This window comes from Simochromis diagramma, unplaced genomic scaffold (assembly GCF_900408965.1).
Source record: "Simochromis diagramma unplaced genomic scaffold, fSimDia1.1 OVJJ01000317.1, whole genome shotgun sequence".
Taxonomy (NCBI): domain Eukaryota; kingdom Metazoa; phylum Chordata; class Actinopteri; order Cichliformes; family Cichlidae; genus Simochromis; species Simochromis diagramma.
The window spans coordinates 2206318-2225180 of NW_024386994.1; the positions used below are offsets into that span (position 1 = coordinate 2206318).

The 18863-nt window shown below is 39.9% G+C and overlaps 2 protein-coding genes across 6 annotated transcripts; both read right to left on the reverse strand.

The window, feature by feature from the left end:
• Window positions 1–1379: 1379 nt before the first annotated feature.
• LOC120739191 (immunoglobulin kappa light chain-like) lies at window positions 1380–12039 on the reverse strand. Of its 4 annotated transcripts, none has more exons than XM_040040892.1 (5): window positions 4218–4371; window positions 3404–4117; window positions 3171–3305; window positions 3055–3086; window positions 1380–2969 (listed from the first exon to the last, which is right to left on the reverse strand). In XM_040040892.1, exons 1-5 carry the CDS (start codon window positions 4270–4272, stop codon window positions 2856–2858), a joined length of 1050 nt encoding a protein of 349 aa, XP_039896826.1. In that variant the 5' UTR covers window positions 4273–4371; the 3' UTR covers window positions 1380–2855. The 4 variants fall into 4 exon arrangements, with proteins under 4 accessions (XP_039896826.1, XP_039896825.1, XP_039896827.1 ...); XM_040040891.1 differs by having other exon boundaries at window positions 3055–3089; XM_040040893.1 differs by lacking the exons at window positions 3404–4117; window positions 4218–4371 and adding an exon at window positions 11169–11952 and having other exon boundaries at window positions 3055–3089.
• A 3026-nt stretch (window positions 12040–15065) lies between these two features.
• On the reverse strand, window positions 15066–17982 carry LOC120739190 (immunoglobulin kappa light chain-like). Of its 2 annotated transcripts, none has more exons than XM_040040888.1 (5): window positions 17866–17982; window positions 17052–17765; window positions 16821–16946; window positions 16707–16741; window positions 15066–16621 (listed from the first exon to the last, which is right to left on the reverse strand). In XM_040040888.1, the coding sequence occupies exons 1-5, from the start codon at window positions 17918–17920 to the stop codon at window positions 16508–16510; spliced, it is 1044 nt and encodes a 347-aa protein (XP_039896822.1). In that variant the 5' UTR covers window positions 17921–17982; the 3' UTR covers window positions 15066–16507. The 2 variants fall into 2 exon arrangements, with proteins under 2 accessions (XP_039896822.1, XP_039896823.1); XM_040040889.1 differs by having other exon boundaries at window positions 16707–16738; window positions 17866–17981.
• Window positions 17983–18863: the final 881 nt, after the last annotated feature.

Genomic DNA, 18863 nt, shown 5'->3' on the forward strand with positions numbered 1-18863 from the left:
TACAGACTGGTCTTCCCACGCGTGTATTCATTAAAATCAGTTGTTTGACCAAGATCTTCTGGACCTGGTTGTTTGTACTCTCCTTCCTCAATTATGTGAACCTTAACAACGTGTTGACCACCTCCACCTCCTCTCCCTCTATCTGAAATAGCACTGGACCTGGTCTGGACCTCCCACAACCAGTTCCTTGGTCTTTGAGGTGTGATTCAGGATGTCTTCCAGATGGCGCGCACTCCCCCCAGTTGCAGGTGCAGCTTTGTGTGAGTCCGTGTGACAAAGTTCCTCACCAGACTCCTGTACTCCTCTTCCTGATCATCACAGATACACCCCGTGATGGCCGTGTCGTCCGCGAAATTCTGAATATGGCATAATTCAGAGTTATAGCAGAAGTCAGAGGTGTACAGAGTGAAGAGAAGAGGGACAGCACAGTTCCCTGTGGTGCTCCTGTGCTGCTGACCACAGTGTCAGACATGATGTCCTTCAGCCTGACGTTCTGTGGTCTGTCAGTGAGGTAGTCGGAGATCTAGTTTTTTCAGAAGCAGACCGGGCCGGATTGTATTAAAGGCACTCAAAAAGTCCAGAAACGGGATCCTGACCGTGGCTTTCCCCTTGTCCAGGTGTGTGTGCTCTTTGTAGGAGGTACAGAATGGCATCCCCCTCTCCGACATCCGCCTTGTAGGTGAACTGTAGTGGGTCCTGCGCACGTTGTACCTGTGGTTGGAGGAGGTTGAGGAGGAGCCGCTCTAGAGTTTTCATAAGATGTGACGTGAGTGCCACCGGTCATTCAGCTCTTTGGGCCGGTTCTTTTTGGGGACTGGGATGATGTAGGATGTCTTCCAGATGGCGGACACTCTCCCCAGTCACAGGTTGAGGTTGAAGACTTGTTGTAGCGGCTCCCCATCACCTTTAAGGTTCTTGTTTCACCAGGGAGTCAAACTACTGTGCTTTCTTTTTCAAATAAAAAGCAAATTTCCTAAAGCTTGTATTTAGATTTGTTATTTGAACTGGAGCTCAACTGCAAATCCCAAAGTGAGGAGAAATTACAGAGACTTTTTGCTTTTAGATATCTATTGCTGTCACAGTTTATCATACAACATCAGTTACCTCTACTGGAAGAAGAAAGCTTCATAATGGGGAAATCCACATGTTTTATCTCTTTTTGTAACATTTTTTCTTTTTGCTGAGATTTTCTTAAAATGCAGTGCATTTGACCTGTCACAGTCACTGTAAATTGCACTGGTTTTCTTCATTCCCATCCAAAACTCAAGCAGAAAACCACAACCACACATTGTTTTCTTTTAAAGAGTCCAGAAGGTGACTATATACTACAAGATAACTACAGGCTTATTTAAAAAAGAAACAAAACCCCCAGCTCATATTACACACTGTTATACAATGAAAAATGCAGTAAACATTATTGTGTACACAATTTGGATGTCAACATCTAATGAATGTGTGATTTTTTTTTTTCGCTGGATTGGAAAAAATATAACCTGCTGCTTGACACTGGAGTAAAGACATTCATCTCGGTTGTTCCTCTGTCTCGTTGAACTGTTGGGTAGGTTAACACTTAAAGCAGTGTAGTGGACGTTGTCTGCATCATGGTGTAACTGACCGGGACTTGACCCACTGTTCTTAAGATAGACAATTGGTACAGTTTTTTTTTTCCACCTTTAAATTCAGAAAAGACCAAAGTTATTCTTATCATAAAAATCTCATACATATTCTGTTTAACCAGGTACTAACTCTAAATGGCATTACTAATACCTAACACAGGTCCTAGTTTGGATTTGGGCGACCTCTACTTTTAAGATTAGGCTACACACTTTCCTTTTTGGTCAAGTTTAGAGTTATGAACGGATCAGGTGACACCAAACCATCTCTTACTTATGCTTCTATTTTCATTCCCATGTGGTGATTCACCACTACAGCATGTCATAGTTTGTATATTGACATCGTCTCTCTGTGCTCTTCCATTTTCTCTTCTATAGCCCCTCTTTTCCAAAGCCTTCCTCAGCTTGGTTCTGCTGGAGATCTCTTCCTTTTAAAAGTGAGTATTGCTGCTCATTGGGGATTATTGTTGGGATACTCTCGATTAAAGCTGGATCTTTACATTTTAAATAACCAATATCCATCCAGTATCCAACACTCATTTGTACAGATTTAATTCTTCAAAACATCGATTCAAAAAGGTGCTGAAAACCTTGCTCAGACATATTGGTTATACTGATATAATAGCATCTGCTGCAGATTTGGTATCTGCACACCCCCAATGTGAATCTCGCATCCCAAAGATGCTCTGTGGAACTGGAATCTGGTGACTGTGGAGGCCATGTGAGTACAGTGTGATGTTTACATGATTCAAGTACTTTACAGATACAGTGTATTCGTCCTTCACATGATTGATGCCAAACCTGTCAAAGTTTCAAGAATTAATGATGCAAGTGTAGGACTGAAGGCAGACAGAAAGCTAATCTTTTATTAGGTTGCAAACAGAATTACAAAATAGAAAAAAACAGAAATCCAAAGATCATAATTGAGATCCTCGGAAACCGGAGAGCAGAGGGTGGAGACATACAGCCACAGAGACAAAGAACAAAGGGAAGACAGGACTATAAATACTAACTGGGAATGTTAAACTGGTCAGAAATAACACGCAGGTGAAAGTCATTATAAACGGGAACACTTGGGAGACTAATACCCACAATAATACTATTACTATCTTCATTTGAATACAGTAAATACCGCCTTAAAAACCTAATCATATCTCAAGCATACAACAATAAAATAGGGAATCAAAACAAGTATCCAATAATGAACCGACCAAAATTAAAAAATCATCTTGTCTCTTATGTTTACTTTATACCGGAGTACACACATTCCTCTTGGGTGTTGCTCGTCTGTCTTCTTGCTCCTTTCGTCCTAATTTTTCTCAAAGCAGCATAATGAAGGTTGTCCTCTTGGGTGCTCTGGATACCAAAAGAATCAAGATAACAATTCAACAAGAAATCTAATTTCCTAAAAACACATGAACTTCCACACTTTAAAACTCACCTCTAAATTTACAGAATCATTTGTGTTTGAGTCTGCTGAGAAAAAAAAGGAAATGATTTAAACTTAAATGCCACTATTTTTAAACACAACAGTAAAATATGAAACCAGATTCTAACCTCTGGATTGGCAGTTGTTCCTCTTTTTCATCTTATACACTAAAAAAGTTGATAACACGCTGATGATGGTGGTGAGTGTTAAAGCTGTGTTTAAGAAATACATCAGGGCAGGAGAATCTTGCCGAACTGTTAATCCTAGAAATGACAGAGCTTTTTAGCTCTGAGTTCATCAAATATGATCTGCTCCTATTTATAATACCATGTGAGTCACTTCTGTTGGAAAAGTGACTTACCCCCAATGTTAAGCTTGGTCCCGTTTCCAAACAGTATGTGTCCACATGAGGCAACAGCACAGTAGTAGATCCCAGCGTGAGACACATTCAGGCTCTCCATTCTCAAGTTATAGACACAGGTGTGTGTGCTTTTGTTGTCTTTCCTCTCACACTGATCATTCCTGACTCCATGGGTGTAAATGAGTCCTGGCTGAGAGTCTTCAGAGTCTTTGAACCAGTAAACACTGTGTTTTCCATCACAGCTCAGCATAGTGTGAACCATACAGTGCAGACTTACAGAGCCTCCTGGCTGGATGGTCTCAGATGCTGACTGATGAACTAAAGCTTGTACGTTTAAATCTGAATCATTGACACTGACAATAATGGTCTCTAAGAATGTTGATGTGCGGAAATAGGAACATATACAATAGTAAGTTGCTGAGTCTGAAACATTTAAGTCTGAGATAATCAAGTGGGTTTTTTCATTTCCATTATCTAGTCTGAAACGTGCATTATTCTTGAATGGATCATGAAATTTTACAAAATTGGTTTCTGACTTATAGAAGGTAGAAATGAGTTTTGGTTTCTCTCCTAAAGTTTGTTTGTACCAGTAAAAACGTGCAGCAACTTTCTGTTCATAGTAACAATGTAAAGTCACACTGTCTCCAGATTTAGCTGATATAAAACGTGCTTCTTCATGAACAGAGGAGGATAAATGCAGGTTGTTCTTCTGAGCTGTGGTGAAATGAAAGACAAAGCAAATACACATTGTGGAACATGGCAGCTGAGAAAAAAGAGCTCAAAAGAATTAGACTGTGGTTAAACACAAACTTACCAATTACACCCAAGAAGAAACACATCACATAGAAGACAATGTGTGCAGATGCCATTGTTCCAAACAGTCGTACTGAATAAAAAAAATGGGGACTCTTCACTTTTAAGAGTGAAGATTAGATTTTACTGGCCAATCAGAAGCTACACAGTACATGGAAAACTAGGTCACATGATCAATGACATCTGTAGTGTTAAACTTAGTAGCTGAGATGATGTCAACTCACTAAATGTCCTGTAGACAATGTGTTTGTGTGGGGCAGTGTGAGACCCATAGCTAATAATTTTGAAATATTTCATATGTATATAAAAATGGTGAATAAACTACACAACCACACAAAATACGCCACTATCTTTTTTAATGGTATTAAAACACTGTAGGATTTTTTTGTTATCTTTTTGAATTTGTGTTTAGGATTTTCTGTCATTTGAAGTTGTGACTCTTGTTTGTGTCAGGTTGAGTTTTGGATATCCATTTTTATTCCTTTGTTATTTAATTGTAACTTTCCATCCATCCATTCATTTTCATCCGTTTATCTTTGACTGGGTCGTGGGGGCAGAAGCCTAAGAAGAGAAACCCAGACCTCACTCTCCCCGGCCACCTCCTCCAGCCTCAACCGGGAAATACCAAGGCGTTCTTAGCCTAGCCAAGAGACATAATATCTCAATCATGTCCTGGTCTCCTCCCAGTGGGAGGTGCTGGGAACACCTCACCCATAAACCAACCATAAGTGAGGGTAGGGAAATAGAACGACCAGTAAACTGAGCCACCATACCAATCCATCTGTCGATCTCCTGCTCCCTTCTCCCAGAATGCTGTCAAAGCTCTGTTGGATTCTGGAGTTGAAGATCTCTTGTGCAGAGGCTTCTGCCAGGCATTATACATTTCGGTGCACCAGGTCTGTCCAGCATCCTTTCCCGCCACCTGATCCAACTCACCACCAGTTGGTGATCAGTTGACAGCTCAGCACCTCTCCTGACCGTAATTATAACTACAATATTATTAGGTCTTTCCTTTTCCTATATTTACTGTTTTCTAGCAATGAGGCCTAGTTTTTTTTTTTTGTTATCTTGTGTTTGGGCAGTTTGCACTTTACCATCACGATCCCGTCCTTTAGTGCAACACAAATAAAAGTAAAGTTCATATCCATGCTGTACACTGCACCACAATTTTTCAGACAGACTAACAATTCCAAGAAATTGAAGTACTGAACGACATAATTTTAATGGAGTGGGTTTTTTTATTCATGGACACCAGCTGCATCAAAGCCTTACAGCATACATCTAAATGCACCGCGTCAGATGCAGTGGCGTAAGGCATGCCACCACTGGATGCCAGAGGAGTGGAGACGTCTTCTCTGCAGGGACAGATGACACTTCTCCGTCGGACAATCTGATGGTAAAGTCTGGACTTCCCAGTTGTGAGGAGAGCAGTACTTGCCTGACTGCCCTCTACCAAGTGTAAAGTTTAGTGGGGGGGGATTATGATGTGGGGTTGTTTTTCAGGATCTCAACACAGCCTCAGTGATAGAACTGTTAATGCTTCAGCACACCAAGACATGCTGGACAATTTCATGCTTCCAACTTTTTGGGAACAGTTTAGGATGGTGATCATTAATCACAGTACAGATTAGAGATGGACCGATCCAATATTACGTATCGGTATCAGTCCGATACTGACCTAAATTACTGGATCGGATATCGGAGAAAAATAAAAAATGTAATCCGATCCATTAAATATCACGAAAGCACCTCACAAAACTTGCAACACGCCGTAACTCACCTCAGAACGTTAGCACGTCGGAGCAGTATGCATCACGTGATAGAGCGGCTGTGGCATGCGGGACCTGTCGGTGGTCTGGATAGCATGTGGAGCTTCGCTAGCAACCCGGCATTTCATCTCCGACAAAGTTATCCCGAGAGAAGTAAAGCAAGTGTGTAAGTCCATCTCTGAATGTTTGTAAAGCATTCCTGCGTTAAGCTTAACAAACGATATATGGAGCGACTGCCTCTTCTTGCTGCTACTTCAATCATGAAACTGCTTAATGATCAGCTGATCGGCTTTTCTGTCGCGAGTCCGTGTCTCTTGTTTGCTTTTGGCCCACTTTTCACCAGAAAGAGGAAACCAGTGGATAAACAACAGCAGCACGTTTAAGCTTGATCAGCTGTTGTTAGAATGTATTTAATATTACTTTCTACACCAGGATCCTTTTCTACGCAGCTGACGGCTGGTAACTGTGCAGGGGCGGATCTAGCAAAGTATAGCCAGGGGGGCGATAGGGCATTAACAGGGAAAAGGGGGCACAAAGACATACTTTTCTTTCTTATTCTCATTTAAAATGTCGAGCTTTTAATAAATAATTATCTGACACTCAAAGTTTTAATTTGATGTAAAATGAATAGAAGTCAATTACTGTATATAGTAATTATTAAGTCTAATATACCCTAGTAAGCTATAGTACTTTTTCCTTTGGGAAGGTACCATCTGTGCAGTCTGCAATTTTGTTGAAGAAAGATGTTGAATCTATTTAATATTTCTTGAAAAATAATTGATTTCTGTGCATTTTTTTTTCACACTGCATCAAATTAAGGTTGATTACGTCGATTAAGCATCATGAGGTGGAGCGTGAGGGGTGGTTCCCTATTTTTTATTTATTTATTTTTGTTGTTGCTGGGAGTTGGAACCCTATTAGTTAGGTTGCTTAATATTTATGCTAAGTACTCTTTAAAATACCAGAATAGGGAGGTTTAAGTTTATTAGATTGATCAGTATTGCTGAACTATGAAATATTTTTTTTTGCATACAGGTATAACAGAATAGCTTTAGTGTAGTTGTTGTTTTAAACTTGAGTATGAACTTATACAAAATGCAGCAAGATATTTAAAAAAACAGTTTTGTTGATTAAAAAACACTATATCGGATTCATATCGGTATCGGCAGATATCCAAATTTATGATATCGGTATCGGTATCGGACATAAAAAAGTGGTATCGTGCCATCTCTAGTACAGATATGAGATTTTTTTTGGCTCATGGGATCTGTACACGTTTTAGTGGTTAATTTATCTCTCATAATAATTTATGCCATGTATACACCACAGAGCGCCTTGGTTCCCAACCAGCTTACTCTGCCAAAATCCCCCAAAATTACACAACGTAATCGGCCACACTCTTCTGCTCTTGTTGCAAACGGAACAAATAAGCTGTTGTCGCAGGCATAGTCTGCAGCACTGGGCTCATTTCCTCATCAAAGACACTTCTGAACTCACTGCTAAACTCAGCACAACACAAATCCTTGCTGTAGTTGAGAATGGCCTAAGCCCATCTGAGAGTCCTTCCTCTGAGGAGGTGAACAAGGTAAGAACTCTTTGATTCATCTGCTGAGTAAGTGAGACAAATGTGTCTAAATACTAGTGAGCACTGTGTGAGGAAACACACAGTGGTTTTTACACACTCACACTGATATATGAGAGAGGGAAAACGTGGAGGAGAGAGAAAGAAAATGGCATGTCAATCCTAGATATACAAGAATATAATTTTAGAGAAAAAAAACAAAACATACCATAATAAGACAACCACAGGACACAAACTATGGGAAAGAGTAGAAAAATACAGAAGTGGAAAGAGTGTAGTGGAGAAGACATGTTAAGTTCACTATGGGAAATCTCCCAGCAGCCTGAACCTATAGGAGTGTAACTGAGGGTTGGCTCTTGGTCTCTGGTTTCTACATTTCTTTCTTTTCCTTCACTTTCCAATTCATAGTTGCAGAGAATATCCCAACTGCCGTTGGCTGAAAGGAGGGTTACACCCTGAACAGGTTGCCATTTTTCCGCCAGGTTAACACAGAGCCATTTTGGACACTGAATAATTGTCACAGTCTCGCTGAAGCAGACTGTATAGAGTGAGGAGTGGACCTAAAATACAAACACAAATGAACATGAAACAAAACTTGATATAAACAAAAAGTGAGCTGTTTATTGAGGGCTGGCAAAAAAACTACAAACAAAGAGGGCAAGGGAAAAACTGAAACCTAAACTGGGAGAACTAAAGCACAACATAAAAGATCCTGATAAGAACACAGATAATCTTGGACATGAATACCTGAGCCGTGGAACATGGAAACCTTGAAGCATGGCATGGAAAACAACAGACGACCTGACAAAGACTGAATGAGAAAACACAGACTAAATACACACAGCAGGGTAATGAGGGAAGTGGGAACACAGTGGGGAAACAGCATAAACAAATGACCATAACGATGCCACAGGGGAAGTGTAAAACTAAACACAATGAACACAGGAACTCTTCAAAATAAAACAGGAAACGTAATGAAAAGCAGACATGACAACATGAACTTGATAACAAAAGACATACAGACATGAAACACATAAAGGACAATGGAGATGTAACACTGGGGTTGAAAACATAAAGGGAATCTAATAAACAAATAAACTTAGTGCACCTAAATAACTTAAACATCAACATCCAAATAAAGTAAAACATAAAACTCTGGGTCAACAGACCCAGGAACGTGACAATGATGTCCATCTCTGAGTGGCAGGCAACGTAGGACGTAAATGAAGGACTCATCAAGTGTCCGGCAGCCTCGCCTCTGTCAGTGCGCCCCAGGGCAGCTGTGGCTACAATGTAGCTTGCCATTGCCAGTGTGTGAATGTGTGTGTGAATGACTGAATGTAGTGTAAAGCGCTTTGGGGTTCTTAGGGACTGAGTAAAGCGCTATACAAATGCAGGCCATTTACCATTTACCATCAAGCATTAAGTGAACTCAAAAAGGCAGCTTTAATACTGAACACTTTCCAAAAAACAGAAAAATACAAAACTCAGATAAACCAGGAGGGAGTCACATATTCACAATATAGGAACGAGGTGGAATACATAAGGCTGGAGACTGAAGTGGGGACTACGTGGACTGGTGGTAGTGCAGGTGAGCGGGGAGGCTGAGGCCCAGAAGAAATGAACTGAGGTAAAATAGAAAGTTAGGCAGATTGATGCACAGAAAACTTCAGGCTGGGAATGGTTGGGCAGTGAGCGTCAAGAACTGGCAGGAAGCAGAAGAGAAGGCGATCCGTGAATGTCCTGCTAATCAAAGTAGCACAAAAACGATGGTTGATGTGTTACCACCTGAGACTGAGACAATAATCTGACACCCAAGAGCTGTCACACTACTACTTAAATAGAAGAGGTAAGAGAGAGGGAAGGACCTGTCCCGGCCAACTTAGTCTTTCTGTGCTCTTCCATTTTCTCCTCTATAGCTCCATTTTTCCAAAGCCTTCCTCAGCTTGGTTCTGCTGGAGATTTCTTCCTTTTAAAAGTGAGTATTGCTGCTCATTGGGGATTATTGTTGGGATACTCTCTATTAAAGCAGGATCTTTACATTTTAAAGCACCTTGAGTTGATTGTTGGATTGAATTGGCAATATTTACATAAAACTGAATTGACATTGAATTTAATTCTGTGTATCAGTATCCAACACTGATTTGAACTGCTTTAACTGTTCAAAACATCGATTCAACAAGGTGCTGAAAACCTTGCTCAGACATATTGGTCCATACTGATATGATAGCATCTGCTGTATATTTGGAATCTGCACATCCCCAATGTGAATCTCCCATTCCACCACATCCTAAAGATGCTCTTTGGGACTGGAATCTGATGACTGTGGAGGCTATTTGAGTACAGTTTTATGTTTACATGTGTCAAGTACTTTACAAATACAGTGTGTTTATCCTTCATGTGAATGATGCCAAGCTTGCTACAGTTTGAAGAATTAATGACGCAAGTGTAGGACTGAAGGCAGACAGAAAGCTAATCTTTTATTAGGTTGCAAACAGAATTACAAAATAGAAAAAAATCATTTTAGAGATCCTCAGAAACCAGAGGGAGCAGAGGGTGGAGATATACAACCACAGAGACAAAGAAGAAAGGGAAGACAGGACTATAAATACTAACTGGTAATGTTAAACTGGTCAGAAATAACATGCAGGAGAAAGTCATTATAAACGGGAACACTTGGGAGACTAATACCCACAATAATATTTTACATTTTTACACAAAAACTAAGCCTCATCATTTGAATACAGTAAATACCGCCACAAAAACCTAATCATATCACAAGCATACAACAATAAAATATGGAAGTAACCAATATTAAACTCACCAAAATTAAGAATCAAAACTTCAAATGATAAAAAACAGTCAACACAACAACAACTTCAAAGAGACAACTAAAAATTACAGAACCTCAAAAATACATCAAACCCGACAATCCAAAACAAATTTTCTACTGGAATTACATTTACAGGAATTTCAAACATATGCAAGTGATCAAATTCTGTTAGCAGTTAAATCAGTTAGAAAGGTAATACTAAGTATCATCATTTCTACTATGTTTACTTCATACTGGAGTACACACATTCCTCCTGGGTGTTGCTCGTCTGTCTTCTTGCTCCTTTCGTCCTAATTTTTCTCAAAGCAGCATAATGAAGGTTGTCCTCTTGGGTGCTCTGGATACCAAAAGAATCAAGATAACAATTCAACAACAAATCTCATTTCCTAAAAACACATGAACTTCCACACTTTAAAACTCACCTCTAAATTTACAGAATCATTTGTGTTTGAGTCTGCTGAGAAAAAAAGTAAATGATTTAAACTTAAATGCCACTATTTTTAAACACAAGAGTAAAAAATGAACGAAAATTCTAACCTTTAAATTGGCAATTGTTACTTCTTTTCATCTTATACACTAAAAAAGTTGATAACACGCTGATGATGGTGGTGAGTGTTAAAGCTGCGCTTAAGAAATACATCAGGGCAGCAGAATCTGTAAATCCTAGAAATGACAGAGCTTTTTAGCTTTTCTTCCTGAGTTCATTAAATGTGATCTGCTCCTATTTATAATACCATGTGAGTCACCTCTGCTGGAAAACCGACTTACCCCCAAAGTCCAGCTTGGTCCCATTTCCAAACAGTATGTGTCCACATAGGGCGACAGCACAGTAGTAGATCCCAGCGTGAGACACATTCAGGCTCTCCATTCTCAAGTTATAGACACAGGTGTGTGTGCTTTTGTTGTCTTTCCTCTCACACTGATCATTCCTGACTCCATGGGTGTAAATGAGTCCTGGTTGAGAGTCTTCAGAGTCTTTGAACCAGTAAACACTGTGTTTTCCATCACAGCTCAGCATAGTGTGCACCATACAGTGCAGACTTACAGAGCCTCCTGGCTGGATGGTCTCAGATGCTGACTGATGAACTAAAGTTCGTACGTTTAAATCTGAATCATTGACACTGACAATAATGGTCTCTAAGAATGTTGATGTGCGGAAATAGGAACATATACAGTAGTAAGTTGCTGAGTCTGAAACATTTAAGTCTGAGATAATCAAGTGTTTTTTTCCTTTTCCATTATCTAGTCTGAAACGTGCACTATTGTTGAATGGATGATGAAATTTTACAAAATTGGTTTCTGACTTATAGAAGGTAGAAATGAATTTTGGTTTCTCTCCTAAAGTTTGTTTGTACCAGTAAAAAATTGCAGCAACATTCTGTTCATAGTAACAATGTAAAGTCACTCTGTCTCCAGATTTAGCTGATATAAAATGTGCTTCTTCATGAACAGAGGAGGATAAATGCAGGTTGTTCTTCTGAGCTGTGGTGAAATGAAAGACAAAGCAAATACACATTGTGGAACATGGCAGCCGAGAAAAAAGACCTTAAAATAATTAGACTGTGGTTAAACACAAACTTACCAATTACACCCAAGAACAAAGATATCAGGTAGAAGACAATGTGTGCAGATGCCATTGTTCCAAACAGTCGTACTGAATAAAAGAATGGGGACTCTTCACTTTTAAGAGTGAAGATTATATTTTACTGGCCAATCAGAAGCTACACAGTACATGGAAAACTAGATCACATGATCAATGACATCTGTAGTGTTAAACTTAGTAGCTGAGCTGATGTCAACTCACTAAATGTCCTGTAGACAATGTGTTTGTGTGGGGCAGTGTGAGACACATAGTTAATAATTTTGAAATATTTCATGTATATAAAAATGGTGAAAAAATTACACAACCACACAAAATACGCCACTATCTTTTTTAATAGTTTTCATGTTAAAAACACTGTAGGATTTTTTTGTTATCTTTTTGAATTTGTGTTTAGGATTTTCTGTCATTTGAAGTTGTGACTCTTGTTTGTGTCAGGTTGAGTTTTGGATATCCATTTTTATTCCTTTGTTATTTAATTGTAACTTTCCATCCATCCATTCATTTTCATCCGTTTATCTTTGACTGGGTCGTGGGGGCAGAAGCCTAAGAAGAGAAACCCAGACCTCACTCTCCCCGGCCACCTCCTCCAGCCTGAACCGGGAAATACCAAGGCGTTCTTAGCCTAGCCAAGAGACATAATATCTCAAGCATGTCCTGGTCTCCTCCCAGTGGGAGGTGCTGGGAACACCTCACCCATAAACCAACCATAAGTGAGGGTAGGGACATAGTAAACTGAGCCTCCATCTGTCGATCTCCTGCTCCCTTCTCCCAGAATGCTGTCAAAGCTCTGTTGGATTCTGGAGTTGATGATCTCTTGTGCAGAGGCTTCTGCCAGGCATTATACATTTCGGTGCACCAGGTCTGTCCAGCATCCTTCCCCGCCACCTGATCCAACTCACCACCAGTTGGTGATCAGTTGACAGCTCAGCACCTCTCTTGACCGTAATTATAACTACAATATTATTAGGTCTTTCCTTTTCCTATATTTACTCTTTTCTAGCAATGAGGCCTAGTTTTTTTTTGTTATCTTGTGTTTGGGCAGTTTGCACTTTACCATCACAATCTCGTCCTTTAGTGCAACACAAATAAAAGTAAAGTTCATATCCATGCTGTACACTGCACCACAATTTTCCAGACAGACTAACAATTCCAAGAAATTGAAGTACTGAACGACATAATTTTAATGGAGTGGGTTTTTTTATTCATGGACACCAGCTGCATCAAACCCTTACATCATATATCTAAATGCACCGCGTCAGATGCAGTGGCGTAAGGCATGCCACCACTGGATGCCAGAGGAGTGGAGACGTCTTCTCTGCAGGGACAGATCACACTTCTCCGTCGGACAATCTGATGGTAAAGTCTGGACTTCGCAGGTGTGAGGAGAACAGTGCTTGCCTGACTGCCCTCTACCAAGTGTAAAGTTTAGTGGAGGGGGATTATGATGTGGGGTTGTTTTTCAGGATCTCAACACAGCCTCAGTGATAGAACTGTTAATGCTTCAGCACACCAAGACATGCTGGACAATTTCATGCTTCCACCTTTGTGGGAACAGTTTAGGATGGTGATCATTAATCACAGTGCAGATATGAGATTTTTTGCCTCATGGGATCTGTACACGTTTTAGTAGTTAATTTATCTCTCATAATAATTTATGCCATGTATACACCACAGAGAGCCTTGGTTCCCAACCAGCTTACTCTGCCAAAATCCCCCAAAATTACACAACGTAATCAGCCACACTCTTCTGCTCTTGTTGCAAATCTCCCAAAGTGTAACTGAGGGTTGGCTCTTGGTCTCTGGTTTCTACATTTCTTTCTTTTCCTTCACTTTCCAATTCATAGTTGCAGAGAATATCCCAACTGCCATTGGCTGAAAGGAGGGTTACACCCTGAACAGGTTGCCATTTTTCCGCCAGGTTAACACAGAGCCATTTTTGGACACTGAATAATTGTCACAGTCTCGCTGAGGCAGACTGTATGGAGTGAGGAGTGGACCTAAAATACAGACACAAATGAACATGAAACAAAACTTGATATAAACAAAAAGTGAGCTGTTTATTGAGGGCTGGCAAAAAAACTACAAACAAAGAGGGCAAGGGAAAAACTGAAACCTAAACTGGGAGAACTAAAGCACAACATAAAAGATCCTGATAAGAACACAGATAATCTTGGACATGAATACCTGAGCCGTGGAACATGGAAACCTTGAAGCATGGCATGGAAAACAACAGACGACCTGACAAAGACTGAATGAGAAAACACAGACTAAATACACACAGCAGGGTAATGAGGGAAGTGGGAACACAGTGGGGAAACAGCATAAACAAATGACCATAACGATGTCACAGGGGAAGTGTAAAACTAAACACAATGAACACAGGAACTCTTCAAAATAAAACAGGAAACGTAATGAAAAGCAGACATGACAACATGAACTTGATAACAAAAGACATACAGACATGAAACACATAAAGGACAATGGAGATGTAACACTGGGGTTGAAAACATAAAGGGAATCTAATAAACAAATGAACTTAGTGCACCTAAATAACTTAAACATCAACATCCAAATAAAGTAAAACATAAAACTCTGGGTCAACAGACCCAGGAACGTGACAATGATGTCCATCTCTGAGTGGCAGGCAACGTAGGACGTAAATGAAGGACTCATCAAGTGTCCGGCAGCCTCGCCTCTGTCAGTGCGCCCCAGGGCAGCTGTGGCTACAATGTAGCTTGCCATTGCCAGTGTGTGAATGTGTGTGTGAATGACTGGATGTAGTGTAAAGCGCTTTGGGGTCCTTAGGGACTGAGTAAAGCGCTATACAAATGCAGGCCATTTACCATTTACCATCAAGCATTAAGTGAACTCAAAAAGGCAGCTTTAATACTGAACACTTTCCAAAAAACAGAAAAATACAAAACTCAGATAAACCAGGAGGGAGTCACATATTCACAATATAGGAACGAGGTGGGATACATAAGGCTGGAGACTGAAGTGGGGACTATGTGGACTGGTGGTAGTGCAGGTGAGCGGGGAGGCTGAGGCCCAGAAGAAATGAACTGAGGTAAAATAGAAAGTTAGGCAGATTGATGCACAGAAAACTTCAGGCTGGGAATGGTTGGGCAGTGAGCGTCAAGAACTGGCAGGAAGCAGAAGAGAAGGCGATCCGTGAATGTCCTGCTAATCAAAGTAGCACAAAAACGATGGTTGATGTGTTACCACCTGAGACTGAGACAATAATCTGACACCCAAGAGCTGTCACACTACTACTTAAATAGAAGAGGTAAGAGAGAGGGAAGGACCTGTCCCGGCCAACTTAGTCTTTCTGTGCTCTTCCATTTTCTCTTCTATAGCTCCATTTTTCCAAAGCCTTCCCCAGCTTGGTTCTGCTGGAGATTTCTTCCTTTTAAAAGTGAGTATTGCTGCTCATTGGGGATTATTGTTGGGATACTCTCTATTAAAGCAGGATCTTTACATTTTAAAGCACCTTGAGTTGATTGTTGGATTGAATTGGCAATATTTACATAAAACTGAATTGACATTGAATTTAATTCTGTGTATCAGTATCCAACACTGATTTGAACTGCTTTAACTGTTCAAAACATCGATTCAACAAGGTGCTGAAGACCTTGCTCAGACATATTGGTCCATACTGATATTATAGCATCTGCTGTATATTTGGAATCTGCACATCCCCAATGTGAATCTCCCATTCCACCACATCCTAAAGATGCTCTTTGGGATTGGAATCTGATGACTGTGGAGGCCATTTGAGTACAGTTTTATGTTTCCATGTTTCAAGTACTTTACAAATACAGTGTGTTTATCCTTCATGTGAATGATGCCAAGCCTGCCACAGTTTGAAGAATTAATGATGAAAGTGTAGGACTGAAGGCAGAGAGAAAGCTAATCTTTTATTAGGTTGCAAACAGAATTACAAAATAGAAAAAAGCAGAAATCCAAAAATCATTTTAGAGATCCTCAGAAACCAGAGGGAGCAGAGGGTGGGGATATAAGGCCACGGAGACAAAGAACAAAGGGAAGACAGGATTATAAATACTAACTGGGAATGTTAAACTGGTCAGAAATAACACACAGGAGAAAGTCATTATAAACGGGAACACTTGGGATACTACTACTCACAATAATATTTTACATTTTTACACAAAAACTAAGCCTCATCATTTGAATACAGTAAATACCACCACAAAAACCTAATCATATCACAAGCATACAACAATAAAATATGGAAGTATCCAATATTAAACTCACCAAAATTAAGAATCAAAACTTCAAATGATAAAAAACAGTCAACACAACAACAACTTCAAAGAGACAACTAAAAATTACAGAACCTCAAAAATACATCAAACCCAAAATCCAAAACAAATTATCTACTGGAATTATATTTACAGGAATTTCAAACATATGCAAGTGATCAAATTCTGTTAGCAGTTAAATCAGTCAGAAAGGTAATACTAAGAATCATCATTTCTACTGTTTACTTCATACCGGAGTACACACATTCCTCCTGGGTGTTGCTCGTCTGTCTTCTTGCTCCTTTCGTCCTAATTTTTCTCAAAGCAGCATAATGAAGGTTGTCCTCTTGGGTGCTCTAGACACCAAAAGAATCAAGATAACAATTCAACAAGAAATCTAATTTTCTAAAAACACATGAACTTCCACACTTTAAAACTCACCTCTAAATTTACAGAATCATTTGTGTTTGAGTCTGCTGAGAAAAAAAGCAAATGATTTAAACTTAAATGCCACTATTTTTAAACCACAAGAGTAAAATAAGATAAGATTCTAACCTCTGGATTGGCAGTTGTTCCTCTTTTTCATCTTATACACTAAAAAAGTTGATAACACGCTGATGATGGTGGTGAGTGTTAAAGCTGCGCTTAAGAAATACATCAGGGCAGCAGAATCTGTAAATCCTAGAAATGACAGAGCTTTTTAGCTTTTCTTCCTGAGTTCATCAAATATGATCTGCTCCTATTTATAATACCATGTGAGTCACCTCTGCTGGAAAAGTGACTTACCCCCAAAGTCCAGCTTGGTCTCGTTTCCAAACAGTATGTGTCCACATAGGGCGACAGCACAGTAGTAGATCCCAGCGTGAGACACATTCAGGCTCTCCATTCTCAAGTTATAGACACAGGTGTGTGTTCCTTTGTTGTCTTTCCTCTCACACTGATCATTCCTGACTCCATGGGTGTAAATGAGTCCTGGCTGAGAGTCTTCAGAGTCTTTGAACCAGTAAACACTGTGTTCTCCATCACAGCTCAGCATATTGTGCACCATACAGTGCAGACTTACAGAGCCTCCTGGCTGGATGGTCTCAGATGCTGACTGATGAACTAAAGCTTGTACGTTTAAATCTGAATCATTGACACTGACAATAATGGTCTCTAAGAAGATTAATGTGAAGAAATAGGAACGTATACAGTAGTAAGTTGCTGAGTCTGAAACACTTAAGTCTGAGATAATCAAGTGTTTTTTTCCTTTTTCATTATCTAGTCTGAAACGTGCATTATTCTTGAATGGACCATGAAATTGAACAATATTGTCTTCTGACTTATCTAAAGTAGAAATGAGTTTTGGTTTCTCTCCTAAAGTTTGTTTGTACCAGTAAAAACGTGCAGCAACTTTCTGTTCATAGTAACAATGTAAAGTCACACTGTCTCCAGATTTAGCTGATATAAAACGTGCTTCTTCATGAACAGAGGAGGATAAATGCAGGTTGTTCTTCTGAGCTGTGGTGAAATGAAAGACAAAGCAAATACACATTGTGGAACATGGCAGCCGAGAAAAAAGACCTTAAAAGAATTAGACTGTGGTTAAACACAAACTTACCAATTACACCCAAGAAGAAACACATCAGGTAGAAGACAATGTGTGCAGATGCCATTGTTCCAAACAGTCGTACTGAAGAAAAAAAATGGGGACTCTTCACTTTTAAGAGTGAAGATTAGATTTTACTGGCCAATCAGAAGCTACACAGTACATGGAAAACTAGGTCACATGATCAATGACATCTGTAGTGTTAAACTTAGTAGCTGAGATGATGTCAACTCACTAAATGTCCTGTAGACAATGTGTTTGTGTGGGGCAGTGTGAGACCCATAGTTAATAATTTTGAAATATTTCATGTATATAAAAATGGTGAATTAACTACACAACCACACAAAATACGCCACTATCTTTTTTAATAGTTTTCATGTTAAAAACACTGTAGGATTTTTTTGTTATCTTTTTGAATTTGTGTTTAGGATTTTCTGTCATTTGAAGTTGTGACTCTTGTTTGTGTCAGGTTGAGTTTTGGATATCCATTTTTATTCCTTTGTTATTTAATTGTAACTTTCCATCCATCCATTCATTTTCATCCGTTTATCTTTGACTGGGTCGTGGGGGCAGAAGCCTAAGAAGAGAAACCCAGACCTCACTCTCCCCGGCCACCTCCTCCAGCCTGAACCGGGAAATACCAAGGCGTTCTTAGCCTAGCCAAGAGACATAATATCTCAAGCATGTCCTGGTCTCCTCCCAGTGGGAGGTGCTGGGAACACCTCACCCATAAACCAACCATAAGTGAGGGTAGGGAAATAGAACGACCAGTAAACTGAGCCACCATACCAATCCATCTGTCGATCTCCTGCTCCCTTCTCCCAGAATGCTGTCAAAGCTCTGTTGGATTCTGGAGTTGAAGATCTCTTGTGCAGAGGCTTCTGCCAGGCATTATACATTTCGGTGCACCAGGTCTGTCCAGCATCCTTTCCCGCCACCTGATCCAACTCACCACCAGTTGGTGATCAGTTGACAGCTCAGCACCTCTCCTGACCGTAATTATAACTACA

What these genes read in the sequence shown, in the direction of transcription:
- LOC120739190 (XM_040040888.1), bottom strand. Translation starts at nt 17,920, where the DNA reads ATGGCATCTGCACACATTGTCTTCTACCTGATGTGTTTCTTCTTGGGT. An exon ending in TTTCTTCTTGGGTGTAATTG is followed by an intron (nt 17,766 to 17,865) that starts GTAAGTTTGTGT and finishes ATTTCACCACAG; the next exon opens with CTCAGAAGAACAACCTGCAT. An exon ending in GAACAACTGCCAATCCAGAG is followed by an intron (nt 16,742 to 16,820) that starts GTTAGAATCTTA and finishes TTTTTTTCTCAG; the next exon opens with CAGACTCAAACACAAATGAT.
- LOC120739191 (XM_040040891.1), bottom strand. Translation starts at nt 4,272, where the DNA reads ATGGCATCTGCACACATTGTCTTCTATGTGATGTGTTTCTTCTTGGGT. An exon ending in TTTCTTCTTGGGTGTAATTG is followed by an intron (nt 4,118 to 4,217) that starts GTAAGTTTGTGT and finishes ATTTCACCACAG; the next exon opens with CTCAGAAGAACAACCTGCAT. An exon ending in ATGATTCTGTAAATTTAGAG is followed by an intron (nt 2,970 to 3,054) that starts GTGAGTTTTAAA and finishes TTTGGTATCCAG; the next exon opens with AGCACCCAAGAGGACAACCT.